We start from the raw sequence: 18,985 nt of genomic DNA, 5'->3' as shown, positions 1-18,985 counted from the left end.
TATAATGAGAGCAACTAAGAACAGAGCAGGGAGGAAGAGCAGGAGGAAAAGATTAACATTAAACAGAGTCATAAGGTGGGAGGGAAAGAGAGAGAAAAGGGAAATTGCATGGAAATGGAAGGAGACCCTCATTGTTATACAAAATTACATATAAGAGGTTGTGAGTGGAATGGGAAAAAAATAAGGAGAGAAATGAATTACAGTAGATGGGGTAGAGAGAGAAGATGGGAGGGGAGGGGAGGGAGGATAGTAGAGGATAGGAAAGGTAGCAGAATACAACAGTTACTATTATGGCATTATGTAAAAATGTGGATGTGCAACCGATGTGATTCTGCAATCTTTGTAATGTTTTGAATAACCAATAAAAAAAAAAGAGAAAGATTTAGTTTTTGGACTGTTTTTATTTTGGCCTTTGGAAAAATAAATCATATTTGGCACTCAGTTTGAATTCATCCTCTTCTAAACGTGATTCCATTTAATTTTCTGAACCGTTAAGTATATTCATATGTACCTTCCAGAGCAGGTTGTTAAGGTGATGTTGGGGGTAAAGGGAGATATAAGTGTAGAAATAAAGGTTGCATCCTCTTTTATTATGGCTTTCAGGAGTATTGGAGGTGACCAGTAGCAAAATGAATGAATGAATGAAGGTTGATGATGGTGCTGATTGTGAACAACAGGGAAAGCAGAGAGCACAGAGGATACCTTCAGACTACTCATTCCTCACTATGCTAAAGGAAAATGGCTCTGCACATGGGGAGGCTGTCATGTGAGATTTGTGTAACGATCACCTTAGAATGTGGCACAAAAAAGCTGCCTGATCAATCAGACATGATGACATGAAGGCAATATGAGCAAGTGTTGCTCAGGTTGGTTAGCTAATTAGTTATATTTGCATGTGAAAGCACAAATTTAGTTTTCCTGGTGAGTTTACGAAATGAGGTTCTTAGGAAAGACTTCTCTAATTGCTTGATTCCTCTTTTCCTTTCCTTCCTATTTCTTTTGAGTTCCCACTTTTGTTACACTTATCTATATCTACTGTTTGCAGGCTGTAATTCTCATTCTGGTTGTCCTGAGGATGAGACCTCAGTGATTTCACTGTCAGGTATGTGTCTATTTATTACATCTAGTTAAGTGGTAGAGTAATTTGCTCTAAGGCTGGAATCTCATTTGTAATATGTTTTAAGGAAAAGATGGCATGAAATTTCTGAAAAAAGCAGAAGGTTTCTTCTCAAGATGGCTTTGAGAACAAATTATGCTGAAGTGAGTTTGAAAAATGAACTGAAGTCCTCAGGCACCAACTCAAATTCTCCTGCAGGTAAAAGATCATTTTCCAGGGGTTAATGTTAATTACAAGGTGAAGGATGAAGAGACAGTTAAAAAGCAGGGCCAAGGTAATTTTGTTGCTGTTTCTCTGAAGTATTCATGTCTGGGACACCCAGGAATGTCTGAGGATTTTGCTGCCTGTAGATAGGAATGAAGGTGTTTTTGAGCAGCAAAGTGGGAAAAAAGTCCATAATATTTTCTTTACTATTATCATTTACATAAAATCAGATATTGAATTTTATTGTATATCTTTCCATATATGAATATATAAAAAGGTGTGAACCTATATTTCCAAAACTGAAAGAATATAATACTGAGTTTTTCCTCCTCACTATTGACAATATACATACTTAAAAATTATTCCTATTTATCTAATGCTTTTATCTTAATGGAAAGTGACTGCATGTCTACCACACCATTGGTAGTGATCATTTTCAGGTTTTGTATATCCTAGGCAAAATTGTTGTAGCATGGAGCTATACCCTCTGTTGACAAAATGGGTTCTGACCAAGAAATATTGACTTAAAAGGGTGATTGTATCCTAAAAACATGAATTGATCATAATGATTTATCTTGTATAAATAGCATACTTATAAGTTGGACACAATATTATTTAAATAAGTAATGAAATAATAAGCAATTATAAATAATAATAAAGAAATTATGGTGAAAGAATGTTCATGATACAGTATAAAAGAAAATAGTGAGTCAGAAATCAGTAAATATGTATGTCAACCGAATGGAAAAATGTTCATTTATATTGTACACACTTCAAAAATTGCTGAAAGAACATGTGCCAAAATATTAACAATAGTTATTCTCAATGTTAAAAATCTGCAATTTTGGATATTTTATAAAGTTTTTTAAAAATAGTAAACATAATTGTTTTTTTCATATTTCATGTTCTTATTATTATAAATATTCACAGTAGTAGTGATTGTACTTTATGGGAGAAAGAGGAAGATGTTAGCTTTTTGTAACTGTGACCCAAATACCTGAGAAGAACAACTTAGAAGAGAAAGCTTATTTTAAGATCAATATTTTAGAGGTCAGTCTATGGTGAGTCAGCTTCAGGCCTTGAGGTAGACAGAACATCATGGTGGAAGGGCATGGCAAAGTAGATCTCTTCACTTGATGGCAGCCAAAGGATCAAGGAAACTTCCACTGAGATTTCAAAGGAAGACCTGAGTGTTCAGGCAAAGTAAAGCAGTATTGGAATCTCCCCGTGATTCCCTTGAGAGGACCTGCATGAAGTTGTGAAGGGGAAGCTGAAGCTGGAATGGAGATGCCAGGGATTAAGATACGCCAGTAATGTGGAATGTCTGCTAGGAAAGCTGTTGGCTGTAGATGGAGTCAGCCTAAGAAAGAGACCATGTGGATGACAACCAGCAAGGCAATTTAGGTGGTGCTGCAGAAGCCCTTTGAAGATTACATCTCATCACAATATTCCCCAGATGTGGATGTGGAGTTACAGAAACTAATATCTGTCTGAGTTTTGGTTCCATCCTTTTCTTCTATATCCTATTCCTCCTTTTTGGAATGGGAACATTTATTTATGCCATTGTATATTGGAAGTATGCAACTTGTAAGGACAGGCACTCATGATCAAAAGAGGCAGATTAAAAGCAGCTGAATAAGGATTTATTGAGAGTGGTTTCTGGGAGAGACCCTCCAGTCCAACAGAATGGGTCTGGGAGAAATGCACCCAGGCTCAGCTGAATTGGAATTTTTTGGGCTCAGGGCTGGAAGGGAGGGCTTGGGACAAAAAGGGAGGTTTTTAGAGTTCCTTGTCTTCCTAGGTTGTTCAGGGGATCTTTCTGTGATCCATATCCTTCCAGGATTGGTCAGGAGACCCCACTGATTTACAGATTTTTTTGAGGCACCATCACTGCTTGTTTGTAGGCACCTGATTGTTTTTTCACATGCACAGATTGTCTTGTGCTTCATTTCTAAGCCCCTAACATCCCAGCGATTTTGATGGTATAGGGTCTAGAATTACATCTGGCTACTTCATGCTTGCTAGGGGCACTGTGGGGAAGGGGATGGCTCAGGTGTTGGTTTGGTAAGGGAGGTGACTGTAGTCATAAGGAGCATCTGGTTGTAGGTCACTCTGTCAATTTCACCCATGCGCTTTCAGGTGAACCTGAGGAGGCAGGGAGAAATCATTCATAGAAGTCTAATTACTAATATAGGAGTGAGAATGGGAGTCAGCCACGTAATGAGGGTTGAGTTTAGCCAGCCGGTCATTTGATTGTTGCTATTTAAGCTTTTCACCCAAACAATGGAGGATGTTGACATTCTTTTTGACCAATCTAGTTTCATTGATGTAGTAGCAGCATTCTTCTCTCAGGAATAGACAAGTTCCTCCTTTGTCTGGTGTCAGGAGATCTAGGGCTTGACGGTTCTGTAGTGAGACTTGGGCAATCAATGTTATTTGCCTTTGCAGGGAAGTGAGAGAGGCAATTGATGCCTCTACCACTTCTCAAAGTTGTTGTTCAAGCTTCTGAGTAGTGGTTGCTGCATAACCAAGTCCTCCTTCCCCAAGTCTGGAGACAGCAAGTGAGAAGGCCAGGGAGATTTCAACTACTACTGGTAGAAAGACAGGCTCGTCTTGCCCTGGAAAGGGAGGTGGTAACATACCATATTAATTCAGCCTTACTTTACAGAGTTAATTGAGGAACCAAGGTGGAAGGAACACAAAAAGCCAAGGGCATGCTGAGGCTTAGATTTTTTTAGGGTACTGTTGCACCAGAAAAAGAACCTCCAGAGGAGCAAAAATTGGGGAACAGATTCAAATGATCTGGTCACAGGGTACTGAACCAGAGGATGTGTAGCAGCAGGGGAAATTCTCTGATGAGTTATGAAAAAAGGCTACTTTCTCAAAGGCTGGAGAGGGGGATTGTTGGGATATGGTTGAGGTATTGAGAAGAAGATCAATGGGAATTGCAGTAAAAGAAGTATGATCCAAACCTGTGCAGAGGAACCAGTCTGAAATGTTATTAACTTTGGATAAATTGAGAAGCTGAAGTCCCTGACATACTAGGACCATTCATTAGAAAGGGTCAACTTTAGGATGGGCAAATGCATCCAGCTGGTTTTGTATTTCTTTCTCTTGCTCCTTGTTGGTTATGTGAAGTTGAGGGAACATTTGTACATAACTTCTCCAGATTCTGATAGAGGCTGAGGGGAGCTTGGTAAAACCCCAAGAATAAAATTTAAGATCAACACTGGTTGCTCATTTCAGGTCCCATATAGTTAATTTGTTGTATGCTTATTTTTCATAGCAAGGCTTATCTAGGAAGCATGTCTTGCATGAATTGTAATGGCATCCACCATAGGTGTTAGGCCAATGTTTACAAGATTTCTCAGTTTGGTCTGATATGAAGCATAGCATTTCTGCACATATATGGGATGAGGCAGTTTGGTTGAATCCAGTAATGTTAAGGGTGACCACCTGATTGTAGCCAGAGGAAGGGCAATCACCTTGACCCATAAACTGAGAGTGGGTTGTGTCATCTTGGTGCTATGTTGCTTGGATGTAGAAGCACCATCTATGGGTTGGGATAGAAGTGTGAGAGAGATTAATGATTAGTAAAATAAGAAGAATATTGGTGAGAAATCTTGAGTTTGGTGGGCCCCAGTGTGGTGGAAGTCCACACTGGACAATTGGAACAGGTGCCTTTTTAAGGCGGCAGACATGGTACCAGGGGAAGTGGCCCAAAAGCTTGGCTGCCACTGGGATAGTAAATATGACTGTAAGGGGTCTTGTCCAGCGAGGTTCCAATGATTGAGGATGTAGTTCCCTAAGTAAGAATGCATCACATGTTTGAAGATTGTCCAATTTGGTTTGTGGTTGCACTGGGATTGTGGCAATGGATGGTGCAGGAAGACACTGGTCTGCATGTTCCCTTAGGAGTTTGTGTAGAATTGTGAGATATGACAGGTAGGACACAAGGGGAGAAAGAGTGATTGGAAAGCTTTGGTTGATTAAGATAGGGCACCCTTGGTGTTTCTCAAAGGGACTAAAGCCTGAATTCAGGTGAGGGCCAATGGCAGGAGATTGGGCCAGGAAAGCCTGAGTTCAATAGCAAGTTTAGTGAGATGTTCCTTGAGAATGCCATTAGCCCTCTCAACCTTACCCAATGTTTTGGGATGGTAGGGGATGTGGAGCCTCCAAGTGATGTTGAGGCCTTTGGAGACTAGTTGAACAACCTGAGAAGTGAAGGCCGAATCATTGTCTGACTGGATGTAGGTGGGAAGAACAAACCTGGGAATTATCTGCTTGATGAGAATGGAGGCAATGGTGTTGGCAGTTTCCCTGGAGGTAGGTTAATTTTCTATCCAACCTGAAAAATAATGAACCAAAGTAAGTAGGTAGTGAACTTTTTGTGCCTAGGCATGTGAGTGAAGTCAATCTGCCAGTCTTTGCCTGGCTGGTGGCCCCTCATCTGATGTGTGGGGAGTTTAGTTTTGGTGCCTCCTTGTGAGTATACTGTAGGGCAGACAAATGGAGTGGACCTGATGGAGGGTAGTTTTCATTCCTGGGGAGTAAAAGAGGTGTTTTAAAAATTGTAAAAGGAATTTGGGGTCAATATAAAGACAGTTATGAATGTCCATCAATAAACTGTAAGCTTGTTGTTTAGGGAGGGCAATTTGATCCCCCAGGAAGATCCAGCTATCCTCCCCAAAATGGCCACCTTGGTTATTAGTTCCTCTCATTCCTGTGGGGAATAGTTAGGTTTAATTGTGGAGGATAGAAATAGGATAGGGCCTCCTGAGAATTTTGCCATTAGTTCTTGTGCTATAGAGTCTGCCTTGTTGTTGCTTATAGCTATAGGGTCAGAGGAATTTTGATGTATGATGGCCACTCATGATGGCAGTTGTAGTGCCTCTATGAGTTTGGAAATCAGAGAGGCATTGACCACTGGCGATCCCTTTGTGGTCAAGAGTCCATGTTCCTTCCAAATAGCCGAATATGAATGAGCAATTAGGAAAGCATGTTTGGAGTCTGTGTATATGTTAACCCATTTGTCTTTGTATAGAGTGAGAGCTCTGATAAGTGCAAAAAGTTCAGCCTTCTGGGAGGTGATCCCTTCATAGAGGCAGCTGGCTTTTAGAACTGAGGCAGTGGTGACTACTGTGTATGCATCTTTACACCATCTGCAGTGACCCATTACCAAACTGCTGTCCACAAAACTGGTTAAGTCAGGTGAGGGAAGTGGGTAATCAAAGTGGTCCTCATGGGGTGATTGTGGAGCCTCCAGAACCTGTGGACAGGAATGTTTAGCATTCGAAGAGGGTAGGGATTGTCGGAGGAGTGTGGCAGGATTGAGGGAAGAACAAAGGTAATGGTGGAGTTTTCTATAAAGAGAAGGCGGAATTCTTGAATTTGTGAAGGGCTCAGAAGGGGAAGAGATTTATGATTCAAGAAATCCTGTAGTCGGGCTGGGGATGTGGCTCAAGTGGTAGCGTGCTCGCCTGGCATGCGTGTGGCCTGGGTTCGATTCTCAGCACCACGTACAAACAAAGATGTTGTATCCGCCGATAACTAAAAAATAAATATTAAAAAAAAATTCTCTCTCTCTCTCTCTCTCTCTCTCTCTCTCTCTCTCTCCTCTCTCACTCTCTCTTAAAAAAAAGAAATTCTGTAGTCAATGGTGGAGAATAGAGTTATTTGTTGGAGCAAGGTAAGTTTTAGGGCTTTCTTAAAAGTTAGTTCCACTGCTGCTTCCAGTGCTCAGAGGCATGGTAGCCTTCCATGAACCATAGAGTCTAGCTGCTTGGACAGCTTGTAGAAGGGTCCAATCGGTTGAGTGAGGGGGCCAGTGGCAATATCCTGTCTTTCTTCCATAAAGAGGTGGAAAGGAATTTTAGGGCTAGTAAGAGATAAAGTGCGAGAAGGTGTGAGAGCACCCCTGAGCTTAAAAAAGGAGTTGGCTACAAGGTTAGGGGAGGTGAAAGGCTCATGGGGGATTCTCATTAGCTGCCTGATATAAGGGCTTGACAAGGAGTGCAAAGCTGGGGACCCAATGTCTTAAAAGTCAGCCAGACCCAGAAAGGAGAGAATGTAGTCTGCTCTTTTGGATGGCTGTAGATCATGGAGAGCTTAAATTCTGTCTGTTGTCAGGCTTCTAGAGGTTGGAGTGAGGAGTATACCTAAATAGGTGACTGAAGAGGTAGTAAGCTGGGCTTTGGCTGGAAAGACCCAATATACCTGGGACCCAAGAAAATTGAGGAGCTGAGCAGTGTGAGTTTAGGAAGTCTTGAGGGATGAACTGCATAGGAGAAGGTCATCCACATACTGAAAGAGAGTGCTATCCTGCAAGTCACAAGTGATTAGATCCTGTGCCAAGCCTTGTCCAAAGAGGTGGAGAATGTCACTGGAGCCTTGGGGTAGAACTGTCCATGTCAGCTCTTGAGACCTAAAGGATGTAGGGGTCTTCCCATGTGAAGACAAAAAGGTAATAAGAGTCAGGATGGAGTGGCACAGTAAAGAAGGCATCTTTAAGACCCAGGACAGTAAAGTGAGTGGTTGAAGAGGGAATATGAGAAAGAAGAGTGTAAGGGTTGGGAACCACTGGGTTAATGGGAATAACTGCCTTGTTAATTAGACAGAGGTCCTGGACTAAGCGATAGGCTCCTGAGGGTTTGTGTCCTGGCAATATGGAGTGTTGCAAGGGGATTCAGTAAGGATGGGGAATCCTGGGGAAGTAACTGGTATATGATGGTTTTAAGTCCCTCTCTTCCCTCTGGAGATAGGAAATTTGGGACATGCAGAAACTTTAGTTTGAGGTTTCAGCTTGATATGGAATGGCTTATGGTGGGAGGCTATGATCGGCTTGAAGGTGTCTCAGATCAACTAGGTAAGGGGGCAACAGCACAGAAGATACTGTCAGGTTATTAGAGATAGTAAGAATTAGAGATAGAAGAAAATGGGTAGTAATATTCTTGGGGTATAGTTGGAGGGTGGCTCCTAATAATTAGAGAATATCTCTGCCTAGGTGACAAGATGGAATGACCAGAAAATAGTGTGTGAAAGGGCACAGGCCAGCTTAGCAGTTCAGTTTGGGAAGGTGGGTTTGCCATCAATCTCCATAACTGAGACCTGGGAAGGAAACAGAGCCCAAAATGGGTAGGTAAGAGAGAATATGTAGGCCCCATGTTCACAAGGAAGGTTATGAACTTACTGGCTACCTGGAGTGTTACCCTGGGCGCTATAGGGTGATAGGGTGATGAATCTAATTTGTTTTATCCTTCAGATCCCAGAGAAAACACCATTCCTCACCAGAGTCATTTTGGTTTTTCCAAGCTTCTTCTTGCCTTGTTGCTGATACTTTTCCTGATGAAGGAAATCTTACTGACTGCCTCTTTTATCAGTAAGTATGCCAACTGAGTCAGTTATTAATTCCTGCCTTTCATGAATAGAAGCCATTCATTAGAAACTGACATTTCACAATGATCCAGGAATTTGAAAAATAAATTTTCTATTGCGGGGGCATGGGTTGGAGTTCCTGAGAATTCAGTGGGAACTTTGCTTTTGCAAAAATCATGGAATTTATGTTCACTGAGAGAATTTGAAGAGTAGGTATATGTGTATGGGTTGGTGTCACAGAATAAAATCTATGGGTCATCAGTTCTACATTAGATTCTGTGTAAGGACATATCTATATTTCCTTAATAGCATTTATAAGGCTAGTCTTATTTGATTTCACAGACACTTATATTTTTGGGTGAGCAGGTGGACATTAAGGGGATGGAAGAAATGTCCCAGGAAGAGTATCCCAGGGAATTTTCTTCTAATAATTTCTGTCTTTCCCATTGTGAGATCTCAGGAAATGTCAATTTAACAAATAGGTGGATTTATGCATATGTTATATTTCAGAGTTTATCAAGCTTTCAAAAGTCATAAAACTTAGCATAAACTAGAGTAGATATTTTATTTATTAATTTGGTCATTTGATAAGTAACAATGGCCATACATATTGTTTACTAGGCACTGTGTGAGGGAATCCAGAAATAGCCACAGCCACTGCTCTCAAGATATTAATAGAATAGTCAATATAACCAGTATTTACAACATAAGATAAGAAGTATTTTGCAGGTAAGAAGTGAGCACAGAAAGCTGATATGGGTTTCCTGAAGGAGGAGACATCTGCCCCTGTTACTACTACATGACATAGATATATTATATGTATGTCATTACAACATGGAAGTATTTTGGGGAAATACAAATATGCCTGACCAGGAAAATATAGTGCTATGTGAAAAACTTTGAAATAAAGTTGTAGATGGCAGACAGAAACAGAATTTAGATCCTGAAGAAGGTCATACACTATTATAAAAAAATTTTGATTTTTTCTTAAAGATTATATGATAAGATATCCTTTGCTACTTAATAAACAAGCCTAAAACAGTGAATTGAAACAGATATTTATTTAGCTCATGTATCTGTGGTCTGGAAATTTAGACTGGCTCAATTGGGTATTTTCTTTGGTCCTAGCTGAATTCACTCTTGCATATGATGTTGGGGACCCAACATGAGCAGCTCGGCTTCTGAAGAAGAGCATGTGAGCTAGAATGAAAGGAGCAATTTTACCACAGTCCTCTCATTATTCATCAGACTAGCCTGGGTTGGTGCTACAGAATGAAATCTATGGATCGTCAGTTCTATACTAAATTCTGTGTGAGAACACATCTGTATTTCCTTAATAGCATGCATAAGGCTAGTGTTATTTGACTTCACATACACTGATGTTTTTGTATGAGCCAATTTCAGACTTCCATGATAGGGGGCAAAAGGAAAAAAGGCATGTTAAAGTTTAAAATTGGAACGATCCTGGTTGCTTTTGCACATTCTGTTGACCAAATGGAGTCTTAAAGGCAGCTCATATTCTATTGGTGAAGAAACAGATTCTTGATTGGAGAATCTTCTTAGTTCTACTTGATTGGAGAAGCTACAAAGTCACAATGCTAAGGGATGTAAATCCAAGAAGGGTGGAACATTGAGGCCAATTTTTCAGTCTGTCAGTGAGTGTGGAGACATTGCGGAATTTGGGGCAGGGATTTGACATAATCAAATTTGACTTAAGGAGGCATGCTTTTACTGAGGTGTGAAGATGAACTAGGAGGACAAAGGTGAAGGTAAGGAGAGGCGTTATTTTCTAGAAAACGTACAGAACTAGACAGCATTTTGTTAAATGAGATAAACCCGACTGAGAAAGTCATTGGCTGTATGTCTTCTCTCATATATGATAATTTAGGAGCAAAAAGAGAAAAAGGGGTCAGATCTCATGAAAATTGAGGCAAAAGTAGTAGAGTAGAGGCAGGGTACCAGGGTGACAGAAGAGGGAAGGGAATGGGGGAGGTACTGAGGAATGAAAATGACCAAATAATGTTATGTGTGTGTATGACTATGTAACAGTGCATCCTATGATTATTATAATTATAATGCATCAAAGAGATGTTAATTCATCATCCCATTGGAAAACATTGAGAGTCTCATTTAAGGATACTGTTAGTGAAGAGAGGACAAGTAGCTTTGAAGGGTAAAGAAGATACAATCAAGGTGGCCAAGGTTTGATGAATATTGGGGATTAAAACCCCAGAGAAGTTAAGTGTGAATATAATATCCTGACCTTCTAAACTCAGCAGTGAAGAAGCTGTTCAAAGGTGTAGGCAGGATAGGATGAATAGTTTGTTTCAAGAGATGATTATTTACATTTTGGGCACAAAGTTAACTCACAATGTACATGTCCAGTGGGAGGCACATTTGTCTGGATTTCAGGAGAGAGGTCTAGAAGTTTAAAAGTCATTTACATAATGATAGCAAGTTCCAGCATAGGAATTATGGTATCACTCCAGAAGAGGACTTTAAACTATATAGGGATTAGGGTAATACTCTTGGAAATACTACATTTTTTTTAACATGGTAATTAGAGGAAAAGAGCTTATGGAAGAGGATAATAAGCAGCAGTAAGAAAGGTGAGGCAGGAATAGGAGAGAACAGTGTACCAAGAGTAAGGAGGAAGACCTGGGTGAGTGATTGCACGAGGCCATTAGAAAATGACTAATAAATCGTTCTAGTAAATTATTGATGATCCATTTCATGCATGGTTTAATGAAATGATGGAAGCCATAGCCAGAATGAAGTGGGTCAAAGAACAAATAGGAGGTTAAAGAGGAAATTTAATTTCTAGCAGTAGTGTTTATTAACCCAGGGCCTTGTGTATTCTAGGTAAGTGCCGTGATACTGAGATACCACTGCAGCCCAGAAAATTGAATTTCTAGAGGTGGCAGTGAGTTAGTTCTAAACTGGGAGAGACACACAAAAGAGATGAAGAACAGTGTCCTCTTCATCAATCTTTAAGATCACCCAGAATTGGTTAAAATTAGCAAATTATTCCTTTCCCCAAAGTCCCAGGTTTTGTACTTCCTTAAATAATTTCCACTCCCATCTCACAAAGTTTAGCCTTTGTTTGCATCTTGGGTTAACTCTTAAAGGAGACTATGGATAACATCCTTCAGATCCCAATTGATGGTACTTTCATGTCTTCTTTCAACTCCTCATCTTTTAGTTATTCCTGGAGATATCTAATATTTACAAAGCAGTAGGATTAGGATTCCATTGATTGAGGGGTCATGGGGAAACTTTTTCTGTCAGGCTCTGTCCAACTGGGTAATTGGACATGTGTAGATTTTTGTCTAAAGAGTGCAAGAAAGCAATGTAAAAAGCAACGACCTAATGCTACCAGAAAACGATTGGTTTATGTTCTATTTTTCAGATTTCTTTCAAAAAAATTCTCAGCTGTTTGAAGACAAAAATAATAAAAGATTTATAAAAAAAATGATTTACACACATTTGGAGTGTGTAAGAACGAATTCATCCATGGAAGGTAAAACTTCATGTGCCTGGAATTCAGTTGCTGACTGTAGTATGTAAGATTCCCAAATCAGTATTTATTATTTTTAGGTAGAACACACTAAGGAGTGGAGTCTCATGGTATTCTAATCTACAAGTGTACAATTTCATAGAATCTAACATTCTTTTTTAAAAATCTTTTTATAGTTATAGACAAACACAATATATTTATTTATTTATTTCTGTGTGGTGCTGAGGATAGAACCCAGTGCCTCACATGTGCAAGGCAGGTGCTGTACCACTGAGCCACAGCCCCAATCCAGAACCTAACATTCTAATATAGATATTGAGTATTGTCCATGTGAAGCTCAATTTGGAAAAATAATATATTGTTATTGTATTTCTTCAGACTGTTCTTTTTTTCTGAGGTTTCTGCAAGGCTAGTGTTTTTCTCATGTTAATCAAACAATTTGGTGAAAATGAAGATGAATATATGGTGAATGAGAATTTTTTTTTACCTTTAAACGAAGTCTGAAAGACATTTTTAAATTTACAGAAAAGTTGAGCAGATAATATTAAAAGATTCTATTTTAACCCTACTTTGCACACACAGTGGCCATTATTATTATCCTATTCCTAAGTAAGGGCATTTGTTACAACAAATGAACCAATATTCATGATTTTTTCCCCTTTAGTACTAGGAATTGAATTCAGGGTTTCATACATGCTAGGCACATCTCTATCACCGAGCTACTTCCTTAGCCCAACATTCTTGATTTTCCCAATTTTAAACTCTTGTTCTTTTTCATATACTAGAATTACTGCAGTCCCCCACATTCCATTTATTTGTCATATCTCTTTAGTTTCCTCTTTGCTATAAAATTTTTTTTTACAGATCTTCCTTGTTAGATGACTTTGACAACTTAGGGGTATACCATTTCTATATTATTGGTTGTCTCTGTGTTAAAATTTGAAGTTTTTCTAATGATTATGGGGGGTTATTTGTTTTGGGGAGGAAGGTCACAGATATAAAATGCTATTCATCACATTAGTTCCAGGGTATATATTATCAAAGTGAATGTTGACTATCGATGCTGAACTTGATCACCTGAGGTAGTGTTTGTCAGGTTTCTCATTGTGAAGCTACTTTTTCCTCTCCTACCCACACTATATCGTTCATTAGGAGATTGCTACATGCAGTTAATATTTTATGATGGAGGAGTCATGCTCCCATTTATTAGGGTGGTGTATTATGTTTGTGCTCTCTAGAGAAATAGAAGCAATATGAACATGGATATTTATTTTAAGAACTTGACTCATGGAAATGTGGGGGCTTGATAAGTCCAAAATCCAATCTGGGTAACTTTCAGACTCAGGAAGGAATGGCAGATGGAGGCCAAAGGAAGTCTGCTAAGCTTTTAAAAGGTCATTAAATTTTTCAGTGATAAAATTTCCATTTTTACATCTTTTTTTATTGTCTACTTTTTTCTTTTTTAAAATTTATTTATTCAACCTAATTTTTTATACATGATGGCAGAATGCAATTTATGTATATTACACATATAGAGCACAAATTTTCAAGTCACTGATTGCACACAAAGTATGTTCACACAAATTTGTGTCTTCATATATGTACTTAGGTAATGATGTCTAACTCATTCCATCATCATTCCTGTCCTATTGCCCCCTCCATTCTCCTCCATCCCCTTTGCCCTATATAAAGTTCCTCCATTACCTCCCCCACCCCATTGCCATTATGAGTCAGCACTCTTTTGTTTCTTTAAGATGATTTGTGTTGGTACCTGAGATTGAACCTTGGGCTGCCAACCCCCTGAGCCATGTTTCAGCTTTTCTTTTTTTTGCCACTATTGATTATCATTTTTTTACTAAAATTTAGAACTTCCTGGTTCTTGGTAAGATTAATTATTTTGGGTTGAAACTTGGATATTACCATTTTGAGGTTTTTGGGGTCTAGGTTTTATTTAAACATTATATTTTATCTTTTTTTTTGTAATACCAGTCCAGCAGGTGAAAGGGGCCCTGACACATTATTGCCCACTTCAGGCAACTTGCCTCCTTGGCAACTGAGGAGAGGGATCTCCTTGTTATATCTGGGTGAATATGGGAGCTACAGCTTTCATGCTGTTTCCCTAGGTCTTTAAGTTAATAATACACACAGTTTAACAATAAATTTTTATATATTGCACTGATTTGCCCTTCTTGTCTATAAAGGAAAAGTCTGGAGCTGTTGCCCACAGAATTGGAAGTCATTTAGTTCCAGTTGCTACTTTTTTTCTACTGATGCAAAATCTTGGAAGGAGAGTCAGGAGAACTGCTCTAGAATGGAGGCTCACCTGGTGGTGATCAACAGCAAGGTAGAGCAGGTACTTTCTAAGAGACAATGGAGTCATGAGCCTGTCTGACTTTTGTACATGTCTTTGCTAAGAAGGGATATTGATGCTGTGGCAGAAGACTTTCCCTAAGACAGATAGGAGAGGCTCCCTCAGCCTTCCCATTCCACACCTTGTACCTTCTTCAGTGTAACTAACCTACCCCCAGGGAAATTGTGGCATTCAACATGTAGGACCTGGGGGTTTAGTGAAAGGATGAAAATGTTTCTGCCTACAACAGCAGTTGGTTATTTCAATATGTAACTGTTTTCTGAATTATCAATTGCTTAACAGAAAGGAGAATTAACTTTAATAGGCAAAGTTAAATCAAGAGACTGACAATCAGCAATCAGGAATGAAATTTTAAGAATCTGTGAAATGCTGGTTGTTGTGGTGCATGCTTGTAGTCCCAGGGGCTTGGGACGCTGAGGCAGGAGGATCTCAAGTTCAGAGCAATCCTTTGCAATGTAGCAAGAAACTAAGCAATTTAGCAAGACTCTGTCCCTAATTGAAATATAAGAAATAGCGGTTAGTGGCTCAGTGGTTATGTGCTCCTGGGTTCAATTTTTGGTACAAAAAATTTTATGATGATTTGAAAGGAAAATGAGTAAATTTGTAAGAATTTTCTTATGTAAAACTTTTAAGAATATTCTCTCAGTGAAGAAGAGAGGGAATTTGAATTTGAGATAGAAATTCATTATGATTGTAGGTAGGAATTGCTTCTATATTTAATAAAAAATTAAGACTTACAGATGAAGTCTTTGATCCTTTTGTGTTCAAAGATCTGCAGTTCTGAGGTCCCCATCTGGTTATTCCTGAACCGTCTACTTTTGTTTTCACTTATGTTTATCATAAAGAGTTCAGTTGAAAAATCACACTGTACCTTTAAATATGTATAATTATTAGATGTTAGTAAAATCTTTCAGAAGATATAAAGAAGATGGAAATGTTAACTATGACAATTTGATCATTATGCACTGTGTATATATATCAAATTATTTGTTATCTGAAAGATTTTACAATTAAATAATAAAGAAGAAATAAATCACCAAAAATTTTTTAAAAATATTTTTATTGGTGAATTATATTTACTCACGAGAGTGGACTTCATTCTTTTACATTAACACCAGTACTAGCATGATTTGGCAATTTTTAAAAAAAACCCCTCAGTTCAGGCTGAGTATCTAAAGCCTATGACTTCTTTTCTTTTTCTTTTCCTTTAGGATTTCCTCACTCAGAATATGGATAAAAATGCTGCTTATTTTGTGGGGCTATCAGATCCAGAGGGTCAAGGACACTGGCAATGGGTTGATCAGACCCCATACAACCAAAGTGCCACGTGAGTACAGAATTAGATAAAGGAATCCTGGTCCTGGGTCATGCAGGAAGTTTAGAGTGTTCCAGCATCAGTTCTGAAACTAAAACAGCTCACTCTTGTCCTTTTGCACACAAAGTTAATCAATTTTATTACCTCATGAAATTATCACAGAACCCTAGGAGGCACACATTATTTTTCCTATTATAGAACTGAGGAAATTGAGTTTGGAGAGTATAGATAGTTCAGCTAATGTCATCCAACAATAGACTTTAGAACCAGGTGGATTCTACTGTGCTTTTAAAAGCTGTATTGATTCTCTGTAATAAAAATTCATGTTTTTAAAGATTATTGTATATTATTATGATTTAATAGTTCTCATAAAGCATAATCCCAAAGTTGGATAATATTACAATATTTCATATTTATGTAATCTTTAAAGGCATTTAAATACATTAGTATACTTCTATCTTTGATCCTTATAACTTCTTTGTGAAATATATAGTGCTGTTACTCTGGTCCACTTTTTAGATGGGCAAACTGAGAATCTAAGAAATTAAATTATTTGACCTAGAAAACAGGAATAAGTAGAAGATCTAGAGACTTAATTATTTCTTCAGATTTCAAAATCATCCCATTAAAAAGGAAAAAAAAATCCCATTTTGAATCATGGGACCCGTTGACTTCTCTTCATCATATAAGAAAGCCCCATGGATTGACAGTCTCCTGGTAATAGGGCCTACATTTAGAGGAGAGCCTGTGGGTAACATTTGGTCAAATGCTTAGGGCAATAAGGTATGAGAAAATATGACTGATGAGGGCACAATTTTTAAGATAAATGCCAGAGGTGTTGGTGGAGGAGAAACTGCATGAGAATTGGGAAGGGTTGGTGTGGGCACATCTGACCCTCACTTCCACAAACATCCACCCCAGCCTCTGACCCCATAATGACTCTAACCCCTTTAAAAGCAGTCTTGGAAGAATGACTTCATCCTTTTTCTCTGTTCCAGATTCTGGCATCCAGGTGACCCAAGTCATAGTGAAGAGCATTGTGTTATAGTAAATCATCGTCGTTCATCATTGCAATGGGGCTGGAATGACATACTTTGTAAAGATCTTCAAAGATCAGTTTGTGAAATGATGAAGATCTACATATGAATCAACACTATTTGTGGACATGTGTTCAGATTTTCATTCATTATTCTAGAGCTATTGTTGGGGATGAGCTCAAGGACATGATTCAAGGACATGAAATAATGAGGCACAGTTCAGGTGTATTAAAGCAATTGTTCAGTGTAAAGTTTTGATGAAATATTGTGTAATAAAATTTTGTATGAAATGCTTTGGAGCAGTTAAAAAAGTTGTAAATGGAATTTTTAAAATGAGGAACCAGCTTTGAGGATTGTGGTTCATGTTTGCTGTCTGTTCATCCCTTCTTCTTGAAAAACAATATTTCAATATTGTTTAAAGTCACACTTTCCTTCTTAAAGCTCATGTGACTTGGGATGCTGTGAGTGAACATGGATTAATCCAAGTCAACAACTCAGTCATACTAGTGGTTGGTTTAGGAATAGCATGGATTTTTAGTCCTGCTCAGAAATTGCTTCTTCCTCTTCTCAGAGGAATCAGGGAGTGAATCTCCCTCTCCTAATGAACATGAATGGTTCTGTTCACTACTGACAGTCATTCTGTAATCAGGAGGGGAAGTAGCCTTCAAATGATAGAAAAACCAGTGATGGCAGAGTAGAGCTATTGGAAGGACTTGCTTATTTACATTCTTTGTGGGTTATTGAATCACAGCATAGCCTACTGTGAATTTTTATTGTGAAGACTAATAAATTTCTAATTATTTGTCTGATTGAGTCCTGATGGATTTAAGAAAATATATTACTTTTAGTGATTAGATTTTATTGAGCTACCATTTACATCAGTAAAAGGCACACACTTTCAGAGTATAGTTCCATGATTTTGTCAAGTGCATGCAAACCTGTAACCATCATGATTATCTACAGTAAAGATTTCTAGCATTGCCTAATGTTCCCTGTTCTAACCGCATGGATGCAGTATTCTGATTCCTGCTTTTCATATTCCATATTAAACAGATAATAAAGTTTGATTTTTTTTACTTTCCTTATCTCAATATGTTTGTGAAATTCTCCTAAGTTTTTTTTTTGTATTTTTTCATAGGTAGATTCAACTTTTTTTAGTTGGGACCTACACAAATTTTTCCAATGTCTTCTTACCGTTAGTAATGTGCATTTAAAATTCCTCCATTCTATTTTATGGCCTGTTGACATTTCTTTTTGTTGCAGAAAATATTTTACCATAGTTTATTCATCCATTGAAGTACATGTTGATTGCTTCTAATGTTTGACACTTATGAATGGAGTTTTTATTTGTCCTCTTGTGTGGTTTTTTGTGTGGACATGTTTTCTGTTCATTTGTGTTAACACCTAGGAACACTCTTATTGACTTGGGTGTTAAGACTAAGAACTGTTTTCCAAAGTGGCTATCATTTTGCATTTGACCAGCCATGAATCAAAGTGTTCCTATTGTTCCATTTTCTTGCCAGCATTTGGAATTGACAGTGTTGTGGATGTTGTTCATTAATATGTGTGTGTGGTGTCTAATTTTTAAAATGTTTTCCTCCCTATCAATTAAAAAATGTAAAATCCTTTAGTATAATGACTTTGATTTGTTGTCTATTGAGTCCTAGACATAACACAGTATGTAGCCCCAAGTTGTCACTCAATAAGTACTGATTGAAAGAGAAAATGAATGTCTCTGCGGAGTGGTAAAGAGGTGTCCATCTCTTTCTGGGTAAATTTCATACAAGTTAACATGTTAGAAAATTTATTGAGTTTGGAAATTTAAGCCAAATCCTACAACCTAGCTTTTGTCAATAATGAAGTTCATGCTGTGATGTCTTACATATGCATGCATCTATTTGGGTAGGGACAAGGGAAGAGAGGGGTATTATTTATTGGCTCCCTAAAGCCACAATGATAACTTTCATAAAAGATGAAATAAGTAGAAATTTTCATTTTAAAAATTTAAACTAGACTTATGTTAAACTGATACATACATCACCAAATTGTG

General features: G+C 38.2%; 1 protein-coding gene across 2 annotated transcripts; it reads left to right on the top strand.

Moving 5' to 3' along the window:
- Positions 1–1,047: 1,047 nt before the first annotated feature.
- On the top strand, positions 1,048–17,298 carry LOC143396674 (C-type lectin domain family 4 member A-like). 2 transcript variants are annotated; one of them, XM_076852620.1, is made up of 7 exons: positions 1,048–1,102; positions 1,185–1,315; positions 8,583–8,699; positions 12,105–12,215; positions 14,414–14,556; positions 15,795–15,910; positions 16,897–17,298. In XM_076852620.1, the coding sequence occupies exons 2-7, from the start codon at positions 1,234–1,236 to the stop codon at positions 17,042–17,044; spliced, it is 717 nt and encodes a 238-aa protein (XP_076708735.1). In that variant the 5' UTR covers positions 1,048–1,102; positions 1,185–1,233; the 3' UTR covers positions 17,045–17,298. The 2 variants fall into 2 exon arrangements, with proteins under 2 accessions (XP_076708735.1, XP_076708734.1); XM_076852619.1 differs by having other exon boundaries at positions 14,414–14,565.
- The last annotated feature ends 1,687 nt before the right edge of the window (positions 17,299–18,985 follow it).

The sequence above is a fragment of the Callospermophilus lateralis genome, chromosome 4 (assembly GCF_048772815.1).
Source record: "Callospermophilus lateralis isolate mCalLat2 chromosome 4, mCalLat2.hap1, whole genome shotgun sequence".
NCBI lineage: Eukaryota > Metazoa > Chordata > Mammalia > Rodentia > Sciuridae > Callospermophilus > Callospermophilus lateralis.
The sequence above is the reverse complement of the archived record's forward strand: the minus strand, read 5'-3'. Positions and strand labels throughout refer to the sequence as shown.